General features: G+C 36.3%; 1 protein-coding gene across 2 annotated transcripts; it reads right to left on the bottom strand.

Annotated features, from left to right (window-relative positions):
• Positions 1-3,923: 3,923 nt before the first annotated feature.
• Positions 3,924-11,237, bottom strand: LOC133851355 (kinesin-like protein KIN-7H). 2 transcript variants are annotated; one of them, XM_062287732.1, is made up of 15 exons: positions 11,129-11,237; positions 10,833-10,989; positions 10,063-10,513; positions 9,516-9,605; positions 9,309-9,409; positions 9,097-9,210; positions 8,940-9,021; positions 8,786-8,853; positions 8,631-8,696; positions 8,374-8,498; positions 7,443-7,779; positions 6,207-6,311; positions 5,075-6,127; positions 4,622-4,941; positions 3,924-4,517 (listed from the first exon to the last, which is right to left on the bottom strand). In XM_062287732.1, exons 3-15 carry the CDS (start codon positions 10,271-10,273, stop codon positions 4,196-4,198), a joined length of 2,994 nt encoding a protein of 997 aa, XP_062143716.1. In that variant the 5' UTR covers positions 10,274-10,513; positions 10,833-10,989; positions 11,129-11,237; the 3' UTR covers positions 3,924-4,195. The 2 variants fall into 2 exon arrangements, with proteins under 2 accessions (XP_062143716.1, XP_062143715.1); XM_062287731.1 differs by lacking the exon at positions 11,129-11,237 and having other exon boundaries at positions 10,833-11,122.
• Positions 11,238-12,796: the final 1,559 nt, after the last annotated feature.

The following is a 12,796-nucleotide window of genomic DNA, read 5'->3' as shown; positions in this document are numbered from 1 at the left end:
TTCTTAGGAATTAAGGCAAGGTTGGCAATGGCAGGGGTGCAACCTTGTTATTTGTGGACGCTTTAGTAATGAGCTTTAACCATTCTACCACAACAGCCAGAAACCCCAAGACGCAAATGATGATGAGAAAGGCAATTCCAACGCAATAGACGAAGCTCCAGTTTTGCTTTGTCCCTCGCTTTCTATGCATTATGTCCGCGTAGGCTGCGTATATCCCTATACTGCATACGACTGTGCATGAGAGAGATACCAAAGCTCGAAACCATAAAGGCTTTTCTTCACTCTTGTTGTCCATGGAGATCACAGAGAGAGAGGCTTCTCTTTCTTTTTCAGGGTTAAGAGTGAGAGACGATTGATTAATGTCATACATACATACATATATATATATATATATATATATATATATGGAGAAGATTTTGTAAAGTCGCATGGAAATGGAAAGCCATAGATCTCGGTTTTGAAATACTGGATGGCCAGTGTAGTTCTTACTGGCAAAATAGTTGGAAAACCCAAAAACAAAAATCAAAATCATTTATAAACATATTCTATAATTTTATAAAATCGATTCAGTTTATAAGTTTTATTCAAATATTAATTTAAAACTAACCAGAATAATTAACAGTTTAGCTTGCTTCAAATGATAAAAAAATCACTTGAGATCTCTCCTTTGCAAAAATAAACGGTAAAAAATTGCAAGATTGAGAGAAAATTCCTGTTATTTTTTATTTTTACATGAGTTGAGTTCCAGTGAATTTTTTACCAAGAGAAGCCAAACTCAAAAATTGAAAAATAAAAAAGAAATTCACTAATGAGTAATGAGCACGGAAAACTCTTGCCTCCAGTCTCCACCCTCAAAAAGAAAAATAAATATCCAGCCTTAGACCAGCTGGCCAATAGATAGTAATTAATTACTCATGCAGAGGCTTCTTGCCTATTAAAGAATGAGTTAATTTCACTGCGCCAGATGAAGTTGAGACCAAAATCAAATGCATTAGGGCTTAGGTTTAATGATTTTTTTTTTTTTTAATTTTTTTTATATATATAAATTGATCGTGTTAGGTATACATGTATGTGTGTGAAAAACAGTTAAGTCCCACGTTCAAAAAATATATATCATAAAAATGAGTGATTAATATAACCTAATTGAACACCTAATAGCTTAAGCTTTTAGATTGATGTACGTCTTAATTTGTTATATTATGGCCTCTCATTTAAAGAACTCTCCAAGGGAATTTATTTTTTTTTAGAAAAAAAAAAAAAAAAAATCCATTTATATTTGCAAAATAGGATCTTCTATATTTCACTTATATATGAAGAGGATCTATTTTATTTTAATGCATTTAATAATGTATATGATGGCACATTATTTAAAAATTAAATTTATAAAATATAACCTAGACCATTAAATAAATGATCTCCATAAATTTGAGTTAAATGACCGGTTGGAGATTGTATTGTTCCTAAGGGAGATTAGTGTACATGATGAAATTTCTCCAATATTAATATGGATCACGTGGAACTGTTGGATTTGAACAAAAGTGACAATGCCCATTGAAGTGATGTGGGCCAAAATCTGCAAGCTATCGGGGAGCAATCTCTACATATGAACTAACCTCAATCTCTTTTTTCTTTGTTCTTCGTTAGGTACGTAACCAGTAACCACAATTATCTTTTCTTAGGAGAAAATAATTGATTCTCTTTAATTTGGTTCCTTTTTGAAAAGAAAAAGATTCCGAAAATGTGTCTCAATATATATATATATATAAGTGAGTTTAGAAACCTATTTAGCTTAAAAGGCTTCCTATCCTATCCGATCATATAAAAAGGTGCTTTAAAAAAGTGAACGGTCAAAATAGAGAAAAGTAATTTTTAATTATTTTGAATAGTAAAATTTGATAAGATTACTAATTAAAAGTGCTCTTATAAAGCTGAATTGCATGCAATTCGTGCAACCCCGAAAAGAGTGAAGCTACAGAACCCATCTGTCTTGATCGAGAAGATTGCCCCTACACTTCGAACTTTCTAAAATAGGTAGATCCAGCAGTTTCCTTTCTCTAGAGATTACTTGAATTGCGTGCAATCGTGCACTTAGAGCACTTAGAGTGCCCAGATTGCATTGCAATTCAAACAATCCACGAAGAAAAGGATTGCAAAGGCCAGCTACTCCAACAAATTGCAAAGGATCCTAATTGCTTATTCTCAATCTTCCAGTTTAAGGGTCCGTTTGGGTTTACAATTTCAAAAAGTACGATTTTAAAATGTGTGATTTGAAAAAGAAAAATATTAGATTTACAACACCAATACAACTGCACAATAACCTCTCACATGAGGATGGGCCCCACACACTGGAGTTCACCCTCATGTGAGGGGTTGTTGTGCAGTTGTTGTGATAGTGTAGTGTAAGAATCAAATCCCTTTGAAAAAAATGATTTTTAAAAACGCAGTTAAGCGTTTAATAAAATCGCAAATTAGCCTTTAAAATTTTGCGTTTTCAAAAAAGCATTATCTTACTTGCGTTTTCAAATCGCAATTTTTAAAAATACAATTTCCAAACGATTTATGTTCTACGATTTTGTTTAAAATTACACTTATTATTTTCAAAATCGCAAGCTCAAACGCACCCTAAATTTGGTAACCTGCTCCTCCCAATAGTCAGTGAAGTTTATGGCCAAACCAAGCCCATTAGATCCAAAAGATACAACCCATTTGAATTAGCCAACAAGTTTGGCTGTTCGGAAAACCTAAAGCCTTGAATTATCCACAGTCTAACATGTTTTTATTAACGGTATATATATATATATTATGCCATTGACAACGATCCCTGGAGAGAAATTTACAAACTTCTATGATAAATAATAATTTTAACCCTAAATCTCCACAGTTTACGGTCGATCGTTTCAGTTGACGATAATGATTGTTGAGTTTGAGGTAGACGGAGCAGTACCGTCGGCGGCTGTTGAAGTGGGTAAAGGTGTGATCTTCTGTGTCCCAAAGAGCAGAGGTAACCGAGGTGAAGTCTTCCACCAATTCAGAAGCACCTCAACGCAAACTGCAATGGCAGGGATGAGAAAAATACAGCAAGTGATGATGCCGAAGACCATTCTCACGCAAACGTACGCTACGTTGCGATGTGGGTGGCCAGGACGTCTAATCTCCATTACAGCGCCCCAGATTAGCTCGCCGCCAATAACCAGACATATGAGGCCCGTGAGCGCCCAAACAACGACATATATTTTGCTGCCCTATATATATATTGGCTTGGCTATTGCAATAAGATGACTGTTCGAGACGGAGCTGCCCGGATGATGGCTGGCTCATGGCTATAGCTGTTCGTGAAAGAGATGAGACTGCCATTATCTTAGAATAAGACTCAATCGTATTTAGAGATGGCGCGAAAAATAGGGTATGTTTATGTCAGATAGAGAGCAATTGGTCTATTTTTTTTCACTTAGAAATTAAGCAGGACGAGAAGGGTCTCCCTTAATTGTTAATGTAAAAGTTCCCAAATTTATAAAGCTTTTTTTTTTTTTTTTTTTTTTAATGTGTTTTTGGGGCAGGGTGATGTTGGGGCAGTGGTTTTGAAGATGCAAATTAAGAGTTATATGATATCTAGGCCGAAACCGGAAATGATTTGTAACATTTCACCTTCTTCCCGTAAAATAATATTGTGGCATTTTAAATCATCATTTATTTTAAAAAAAAATGATAAATTTAATTATTCAGTTAGTAATTTAGCCTATCAGCTTAATCGACTGAATTGGAAGAATTCGGCCTACCAAGTTTCAAGAAAAAACTTTTGTCCATGCAAATTGTCTTGATGAATTTTAGGAAAAGCATGACCAACATGAGAAATATTAAATGAAGAAATTATAAGATCATTTTTTTAAAAATAATAATAATAATATTATAGGTAAGAAACCATATAAAACACTCTCCCATATGTTTCCAGCTTGATATTAGAAATGGGAGAGGCTACTTTACAATAAACGAGGAAAGCATAAGCAGTACCGTTATACATATTTCTAATCTAAGCAAATTTACAAGCTTTCTTACATTCAACTGCAGACAGAATCAGAAAACATTAAAGGTGAAGATTTGTTATAACTAGCTCTCATGATCAACTATATATAAAATGGAGCCGTCAGAATCACTCCATATCCACACGAATTTTCTGTATAGGGCTCCAGAAACAAGCTTACAGGAGATGCTTGACATTGGGTTTCCAACTATGAGATTTCCGGCTCGATCGCCGGGGTGTAAAGTTGAGCCCAAACATCTCCTTGAAAGCCTGCCCTGGCTCAACAGAACCAACAAGCTTTGCAACAACGCTGGCACTCTCTGCGATGTGGTTCATATCTTTTGTGTCACTCCACAAGCGGTGCACCAATTGCAGCCTCCTATGCTGTGCATTTAAACCAATACCCCACTTAAGGAAGAGGTTCTGTCTATCTTGTTTAGAGAGCCTCTTCTGTATTTGCTTACTCAGCATCTGCCTCTCGCGTTGTAGAGCCTTCAAGCTGTTAACAAAAGAAACATATTTAGATTCTCCTAATGGCAGAAACAAAGTAAAATGAATTTTAACAAACCTGAAACCTTGTATACAATATGTAATTAACGTTACCTAGAAGTGGGTGTCAGAGTATGACCATCTTCCACAGTTTGAGAACCTCGAGAAAAAATGTCCTTGAGGAAGGAGAGCCGCCTGAGCTCTACTTCCATGTAAATAGAATCTGTTGGATCACCTTTAAATAGCAGGAAGAAGTAGGTCCTGTGAACCAATGAGATGTTGCAAGCATGCCAAAGTTCGATAATCTCCCTTTGGTGCCTCTTGAATTCTGAAGGCCAATTTGAAGGACTTGTTGTATCATCTTGCATAGGGTCCAAGCCAACATCTTTTACGTTCTTTTTGGAAGCTATGGGCTTTGGTTCTATCTCCAGTACCTAACAGGCATGAAAATCCACGTTAAACAAATGACAATAGCCAGATTCTCAAAAGAAATCAATCTTCCTGGAGTTTCCTATTAAGAAAATACTGGCATGGTCCATGTTGAATTGATATTGTATAAACACTCACCACATGGTCAGCATGTTGATTCTCACACTGAAGATCGGACATTTCATTTGCTCCTGCAGTCGACGTGCATCTGCTGGTACTGTTCTCATCACTTGGACTTTTGGCATCCTGCACTTCAAGCTCGTTCACAGAAGCACTCCCTGCCGAAGTCTGAGAATTACTTCTTGATAACCTGTCACCAATGGCTTCATACTTCAAGGTAGAAAGCTTCATCTGAAGACCCTCAGGTCTTCCAATGAATTCTTTCTCAAACCCAATTGGTGGTGTGCTCACGTGCTTTTCTACCTCATCAAACCAAGGCGAAGACAAACTAGTCATAAGACTTTCTTTACAACTACTACTTCGAGTTAATCTCAAGCATCTAAAGGTAGGCATATCTTTTTCCACTGACCATGGAGAAGGCTTTTCGGGGGATGGAACAACAAAATTTGGAAGAAAGCTACTTAACTCTTTATCTTCCTTCAACAGGGGTGACCCCAACTCTTGAGTTGCTTTATCTCCATTCTCAACCACTGTCACTCCTGAGGTAGCTGTGTTTGCTACAGGAGACAATGTATTTGAGTTTACGTATTTGTTCAGGCTTGAATCAAACATATTTGATTTTAAGTATCTCTTCGGGCTTGAATCTAACATATTTGTGTTTATGTATCCGTTTGGGCTAGAATCTGACATATTTGACTCTCTGTATCTGTTTGTGATTGGCTCTTCCATCTCTATGCATCGAACTTCCTTGCAAAGATCCTCTGATTTTTCATCAGTCTGTTCTTCAGTCGCCCCTTGATACTGATCGATTCCAACAAAATTAGGAATAGTAACTGACAAGCGTGGGGAGGTATGGGTTTGCAAAAAATTCTCTTTTAAGTCAGGAAGGTGGAATAAGTTCTCATCAGAACTAGTCCTACTGTGTCCATCTGAATATTCAGATGCATCAAAAGATCTGACACCAACATCAAGGCAGTGAGAATCTGCCGAAGCAGGTGTCTCAGATATTTGATTTTCAGAGTCCCATGAAGTTCGTACTCGCAATTTGGGGTAATGATGATCTTGATCTGCCTGGAGAAAGATGGAGAGGAACAGAGGATCAAGAAGGTAGACCAAGGTGAAAGGATGCTTGAGTATATACTAGACATACCAGTGTTATTGCAGGTCTATCATCACCAACCAGTCGTAGGAGATCCTTAACCTGAGATTGAGCAAGGTCTAGTTGCAGAGTCTGCTCCTTTAGCTCTTTCTTCAGCTGCACGATGGGTAAGGAAAAATAACCAAACAACTCAAGGTTTTATCAAATAAAATTGATGCTCTGTTATATGAATGGCAAAATCTGTGCCATGTCCTTGTAAACATATGCCATTCAACTCATAGTTTGAAGAGATAACTACTGTATGAGCACCAGATGCCAGTAAAATTTAGGATCTGTAAAGTTTACGACACAAGCAACCATAAACAAGTTGATAGATTCTCTCTTAAGAGGAAATGCAAAATGTCGAATGTTGTCTTAACAAGTAAATTATCCTCTTGTTCCTCCACAGTTAGCATTTTGGGTTTCCTTTCTTTCAAGCTCTTCAATGATTGATATTCCAAGTCACCCTTGCCACCCCACTCTTGTTAAAACATTAATTAAGTGATAAAATTTATCATTACCTATTAACTTATATTCTTGGAATAACTAATGATTTAACATGGTATTAAAGGAGGGGGTCATGAATTTGAGCCATAACTTTATAAATTAGCTCTCATTTCAATTAAATGCTTCACGTGTTAGGCCTTACTTATCGAGGGAGAGTCTAAGTCCACATGTGAAGAGGAATGTTAAAACATTTGTTAAATTATTAAATTCATCGTTTCCTATCAGGTTTAATTTTTATGATAAGTGGTAATTTAACACTCTTGCTCTCTTTCCCCTGCTTTATATGTTGTCACTGTTCATGTAATTTGGATCACATACCAAGCATAGCTGAACTGGGGTTAAGAAGAATCAGGAGCAAGATAAAGTTGGAATCGAGTGATGGGACTGATATGATATTTTTTCAAGTACCTTTGCAATGACCTCAAAGTTCTAAATGTGAAAAAGACAAGGGGAGAGGATAAATCGTAGAAGTTTTGGGTATGAATTAAAATTCTACAACCTAGAGAAAAATATGAATCTTTTAATGGCTGGATCAACTCGACTGAACCAACAGGTGATGCTTGCAAAGATGGCCAACTGTAATAAGTGTTGCATCAGCACATATGGTTCTTGAATATTGATGTATACCTTCAATTGTAATTAAATGTAAGCATTTCCCCTTTAAATCAAAGCTAAGGACATTGCCGGTAGTCCAGAGATTTAAAAGGCAGCTAAATTTGATACTACAAGCCTATTCATTACCTTTTCAATCTGAAGGTCCTTTTCTCTAAGCAAAGCAGCAGAGTCAGTTGTAACAGAAGTTGGTCCTGAACTTCTCATTCCACTTTCCAATCTAGCCAATTCTCTCTGCAAATGCTTTACCAATGCTTTATCTGACATGACTACATTGACCTGTGCATTAGTTGCCACTTCTTTAGCACAACTTGCAAACAAGAGAGTGTTTCTTGATTGCTCAACATGACTTCGTGCAGGGCTCATGGTACAGATGATGGCAGTTCTAGCATTGCCTCCTAAAGAGGACTGCAGTATGCGGGTTAGCTTCGAATCTCTAAAAGGAACATGTCCATTTCTTCCCTTGCTGCACCCAAACTCAAAGTTACTTATGTTTGCAATAGATGTGTAGTATTTGTGCATGCTATGCAAAGGCTTGAATCATATTTCTGAAAGAAAATATCAATTAAGAAAAAGAGCTAAACATGCAATAACAATAGCATTAACAATTCAAATGGTTTTGGGAAGGACCATAACAATCGCTACCATAGTAAATCTTCATAACTCAATCGAAATAGTGAGCTATTTGATAGCACAATATCCACACAATGTTGATTAAATGTTATACGAAGTTATAAGGCATCAGTCTAAGGCACATTTGATTCAGAAGACACGCGGCTGTGATCAAATTTAAGGCAGAAGACAACAGCTGAAAACTCTGACTAATAAAATTAGTGAATCATAACGCCTACATATAACTCCTGCGAACCACAATAACTAAATCCTTCACCTTACATAGTATCACTAACTCTTAAGTATCATCATTGAATTGTTCAATAATAAATTCCTTTTGCTGATCATTCATTAAAGGAAACCAATACGTTTAAAGTAATGGCAGAAAAAACTCATGGTGACTTCAGCCGAAGTGCAAAAAATTAAGATACAAGCTTGACCAACAAACCTGAGCTTACGGATAACAGTTCCCAGAGTTAACAAGCTGCGATTTATGTGGCAACCTTCTTTCAACCTTGTACCAGCTGCTAATGACTGAGATGCACGCTCACTTCCTGCAAGGTCAACAAAATTCTGTACCAAAAAAAAAAAAACATGGTTGTCATTGTTGCTGATTACCAGTTGAACTACTGTTTTCTTTGGCTATTTTTTTTTTTCTTCTTCTCTCTTTCTCGTAAAAAGAAGAAAAAAGTTAATGATTCATACCACAGTAGCCGCAAGGGAGCTTGACTTGTCATTGCCAAGAAACTCACGTGCTGAACTTTCAATTGTCTGACAGAACACATTATTTAGTGAAAGGAAATGTGAAAAATTATCAGGAGGGCCAACAGTTTAAATTCTGTAATGAAAACAATTCATACCAGTCTGAGAATCTGATGAGATCTGGAGCTTGCTTCATTCAGGAATGTCTCCCCAATTTGTCTTTGAGCTGCAATGAACTAGGACATTACTTCTGTGCACATCATGCATCATTTGATCAAAGAAAGACTAGTTGGGAGCATCTTTATTCCTTACCTTCACAGACAGCGAGAAGTTCTTTAAAATGGTTCCAGTCCCTCAGAGTTTCCTCTGTGAGTTTCTCAACAGTTGTCCCTCTCTATCAAATTAGCTAAATATTAGGGCAAAGAACCTTACATGTACAGTTCTTCGGCATATAAAAAATGATATTCACCTCTGGATCATCAAGAAGTCTTAACGGGGTACTATCTGCGCTTAGGAGGTCCCTGACAGATTCATTGTAAATCTCCAAAGCAGAGAACTTCAAAAGAAAGTCTCTTTCATTGTGCTACGAATCACATTATTTCATCAAATTAATGGAACTCGAGGAACATAACAAAATGCATATCTGAATGAAAGGAAAATCAATATTAGTGTCTCAATTACCTTCCCCATGTAGTCATATATATCTGCTACAGCGTACTCAGTAATTCCACTCATCGTATATGTCTTTCCGCTGCTTGTTTGTCCATATGCAAAAATACTTGCTGAAAATAGGTTGTCCAAAAAATAATGCAGCTGTTGTTGGAATTTAAAGCAAAGCTCAAGAAACAAGGATATTGCAAAGAAATAAAAAAGATTGAATGTACCGACCATTTATACCACTGACAACTACAAGTGCAACTTCCTTGGCTGCTTCTTCGTATACCTGCCTTGTGGAACAATCACTCCTATATACTCTGTCTAGAACCAAAAAGCCAAACAAAACAACACCGATCAGAAGAACAGAAAATTTGAGAAACTAGATCCATATCAAATATCGCTACAGGTATTGTCCGTACAAAATGCTTCTTCTAACAAAACCACAGAGCAACACAAAACACAATCTAACGTCTGGAAAGAAGTTGATCATATCAGTGTGGCCGAGTTTAAATGAAAACCAGGGATAAAGTCAGAATCATTACAGGCAGAAAGAATTTCACAAAAACAAGAATCAAAGAAAAACTCCAAGCTCCAAAAATTTGAAACCAATTCCAGCAAAATTCTTCCATTATCCAGTAGACTTGAGTCAAATTGGGTGCTATTTACAATTGCATCAATTATATCTCATAATTGACACAATGTGAGAAATAAGACCCAAAAGCCGCATTCACCAAAGAAAATCAAGTCATACGAAAATGTAATTTTATCACTTTCTTACCAAATGTATACGCAGTTGGGTACATGGACCGCTCAGAAACTGAAAGGTTATTCCTGTATATGATAGTGTTGTCGTTGATGCATTCCCACTCCGACACATCATTCCTTGCAATCTCCTTCTCATTCAATGGCCTCAGCCTAATCGAAACAAAAATTTTCTCCACACGTCCACTCGGCCCTTGCACAAGTTCCTCTCCCCCTGCTGCTCCCATCTCTCACTCTTCTTCCGAAACCCACCTCCCAAGCAAGGCTCAAATTGAGACCATATATCAAGAAATCAATGAATTCCAATGAAGACCGCCTATCACTACTGGCTCCTATCTTCAGTTCCCCACAACTTTTTCCGCACTATTGGACTAATGCATAACGGTTCTGACTATTCAATAAAGCAAGCTTCGTTTATTCTGTACAGAACACAAGGGCCACTCAAACTTTTCACCAACAATCATCATCTGCATCGACAAACTAATGATGGGTCAGTGCTAATTCAACCGCAATTTTTATTCAGCGTTTTGTCTCAAGCATTAAACCAGTATTATTTGTCTGTCTTTCTCAATTCATGTATACATAACCAATTATATAACAAATAATGGGGTATGTAGTTTAATGGAAATTTTGTAGTTTTTCTAAGATGGTCCCCAATTACAGACTGTCAAACTCTTCCTCACATGTTAGCCCGTTTTGAATAAACGATGTTATTGAAAAAAAAAAAAAAAAAGATATGCACAGAGAGAGAGAGAGAGAGAGAGAGAGAGAGAGAGAGAACTTTACCTTGGGGGTTGAGAATTCAGTCATTTTCAAGAGAATGTCTGTGATCTATGGAAGATTCTTCACTGGCTCCATGTGCTGTGCAATGCAGTGTAGTGCAGAGAGAGCTCTGAAATGAGCCGTCTGAGATGTGATTGGATTTGATTTCCTAAATTTGGCCCTGTACAGCAAAATCCCAGACAACTTAACCATAGTCTTCCATATTTTGATGAACTTCAACGAAATTGCAGAAGATTTGAGCTGGATATATCAAAATTTCGAAATAAAAAAAACCAAACTCAGAAGTACTCGTCGGTTACCAACTAGGCCGTGTTTGGTTAGATATAGAGTTAACCTTAAAATTGGAGCTGGAGCCCCAGCTCAAATCCAAACTCTGGACGCATTATATAAAAATAAAATAAAAAACTTTGAAACTGACCCAACAATGCTAGCCATTGCTAGGTATAAAAGAGTACAAATCTTAAATATAAAAACAAAAAATCGAATACCAAATCCAATATTTTATCCGCCAAACCAAACACAGCCGTAGAATTGGTGTTCTCTGTCTCAATCAACAGAGAAGCCGTCCCTTTCAACTGTCAACAAAAATATAACACTTACCTCATGCAATCCCAATCTCAAAACTCAAAACCAAAAAATATATTTATAAAATATTTTTTGAAAAAAAAAATAAAAAAAATAGGGCGAAAGAGATTGAGAACTGAGAAGCCAAGACTCTCTCTCTCTCTCTCTCTCTCTCTCTCTCTCTCTCTGTGAAATTACAGTATTTTGGTCCCAAATTAAGGGCTTCGAGGAATGGTGGTGGTTATGGCGTCCACTTTCTTCGTCGGTTGCTTTTCTACGCTGCTCTGAATATTATCAGCCTTTGAATTAAAACTACCGCGCTGGGCGCTAAGCCAGACCTTGACGACACCAGAGACCCAAATGACTGATTTGTCCATGACGTTCTACTTAATTTGCGTGGCAACCAACCGTGCCCGGCCATTGCCTAATGCATTGAATGGATATAAATTGTCACCCGGAAATTAGCTGAGCATGTGACACCTTTATGCGTTTTTAAAGAAATCAAAAGTAAAACTCAGTTGGATCGGGATCTCTACACATTCTACAAATTCTCTTTATGTTGAAAAATTGGAGAGAGATTTTTAGTTTTTTTTTTTTTTTTTTTTAATTACTAATAATTTAAATACAAAACGTAAGAAAATTCTAACGGGGAGTGTATTTGCTCGAGCAAGCAATGAATGTAACTTAACGCTTCAAAGGGTATGATATTGTCAGCTTCGTATTAAGTCCGCACAATTTTATTTTTGAATTTTACACTATCTCACACTATTTAGAGAGAGCATGCTCTATATAAAAATATTCTCTTTTTTACACCATAGTAACGTGAAATGTCACAACAAGCAGTTCATCTTTTTGTTTGAACAGATAGGTTCTATAGGGATCCTTTTATATTTGATATTCAAAACAATTCGAACAACAGATTAATAAGAATATGAATCTTGAAAAATTATTGGCAGCGTAAATACTATATAAACTGTCACGTACGATTATAAAAGATTTGTAATACCCTTATAGTAATGTTAGTTATTCATCAACTTGGGGAATTAAGGATTAGGATTGGTATAGATTACGTGTGTATCTTTAATAGGGAAAATGATATTTATTTATTTATATATATATATATTATGAATTTATGTGTGTATCTTTTTAACGTTCGCCTCATTTATACCATTGATTTTGACGTTTAATTAAGATTTAATAATTAAAACAAGAAGCATACATGAAAGATGTGTAAATAATATTCAGCTTCTAATAACAATTCTAATATAGGGTGCAATAAAGTTGAAATAATAAAAATAGTAACAATGCTGTCACGAATGAAGGAACAAAGGTCAAAAACTTGTTATATATTCAAAGTGATGAAAAAAATGAGAATATTCAAGAATGTGTAAATAATTTGTCGA

The sequence above is a fragment of the Alnus glutinosa genome, chromosome 12 (genome assembly GCF_958979055.1).
Source record: "Alnus glutinosa chromosome 12, dhAlnGlut1.1, whole genome shotgun sequence".
NCBI lineage: Eukaryota > Viridiplantae > Streptophyta > Magnoliopsida > Fagales > Betulaceae > Alnus > Alnus glutinosa.
This window is presented reverse-complemented; position numbering and strand designations above follow the sequence as displayed.

Bases quoted from the DNA above. Each gene is read 5' to 3' on its own strand.
- LOC133851355 (XM_062287732.1), bottom strand. From the start codon at position 10,273: ATGGGAGCAGCAGGGGGAGAGGAACTTGTGCAAGGGCCGAGTGGACGT. The intron at 9,606-10,062 runs GTAAGAAAGTGA...TTTTGGTTCTAG, and splicing joins CCCAACTGCGTATACATTTG to ACAGAGTATATAGGAGTGAT. The intron at 4,942-5,074 runs GTGAGTGTTTAT...CATGCCTGTTAG, and splicing joins ATCAACATGCTGACCATGTG to GTACTGGAGATAGAACCAAA.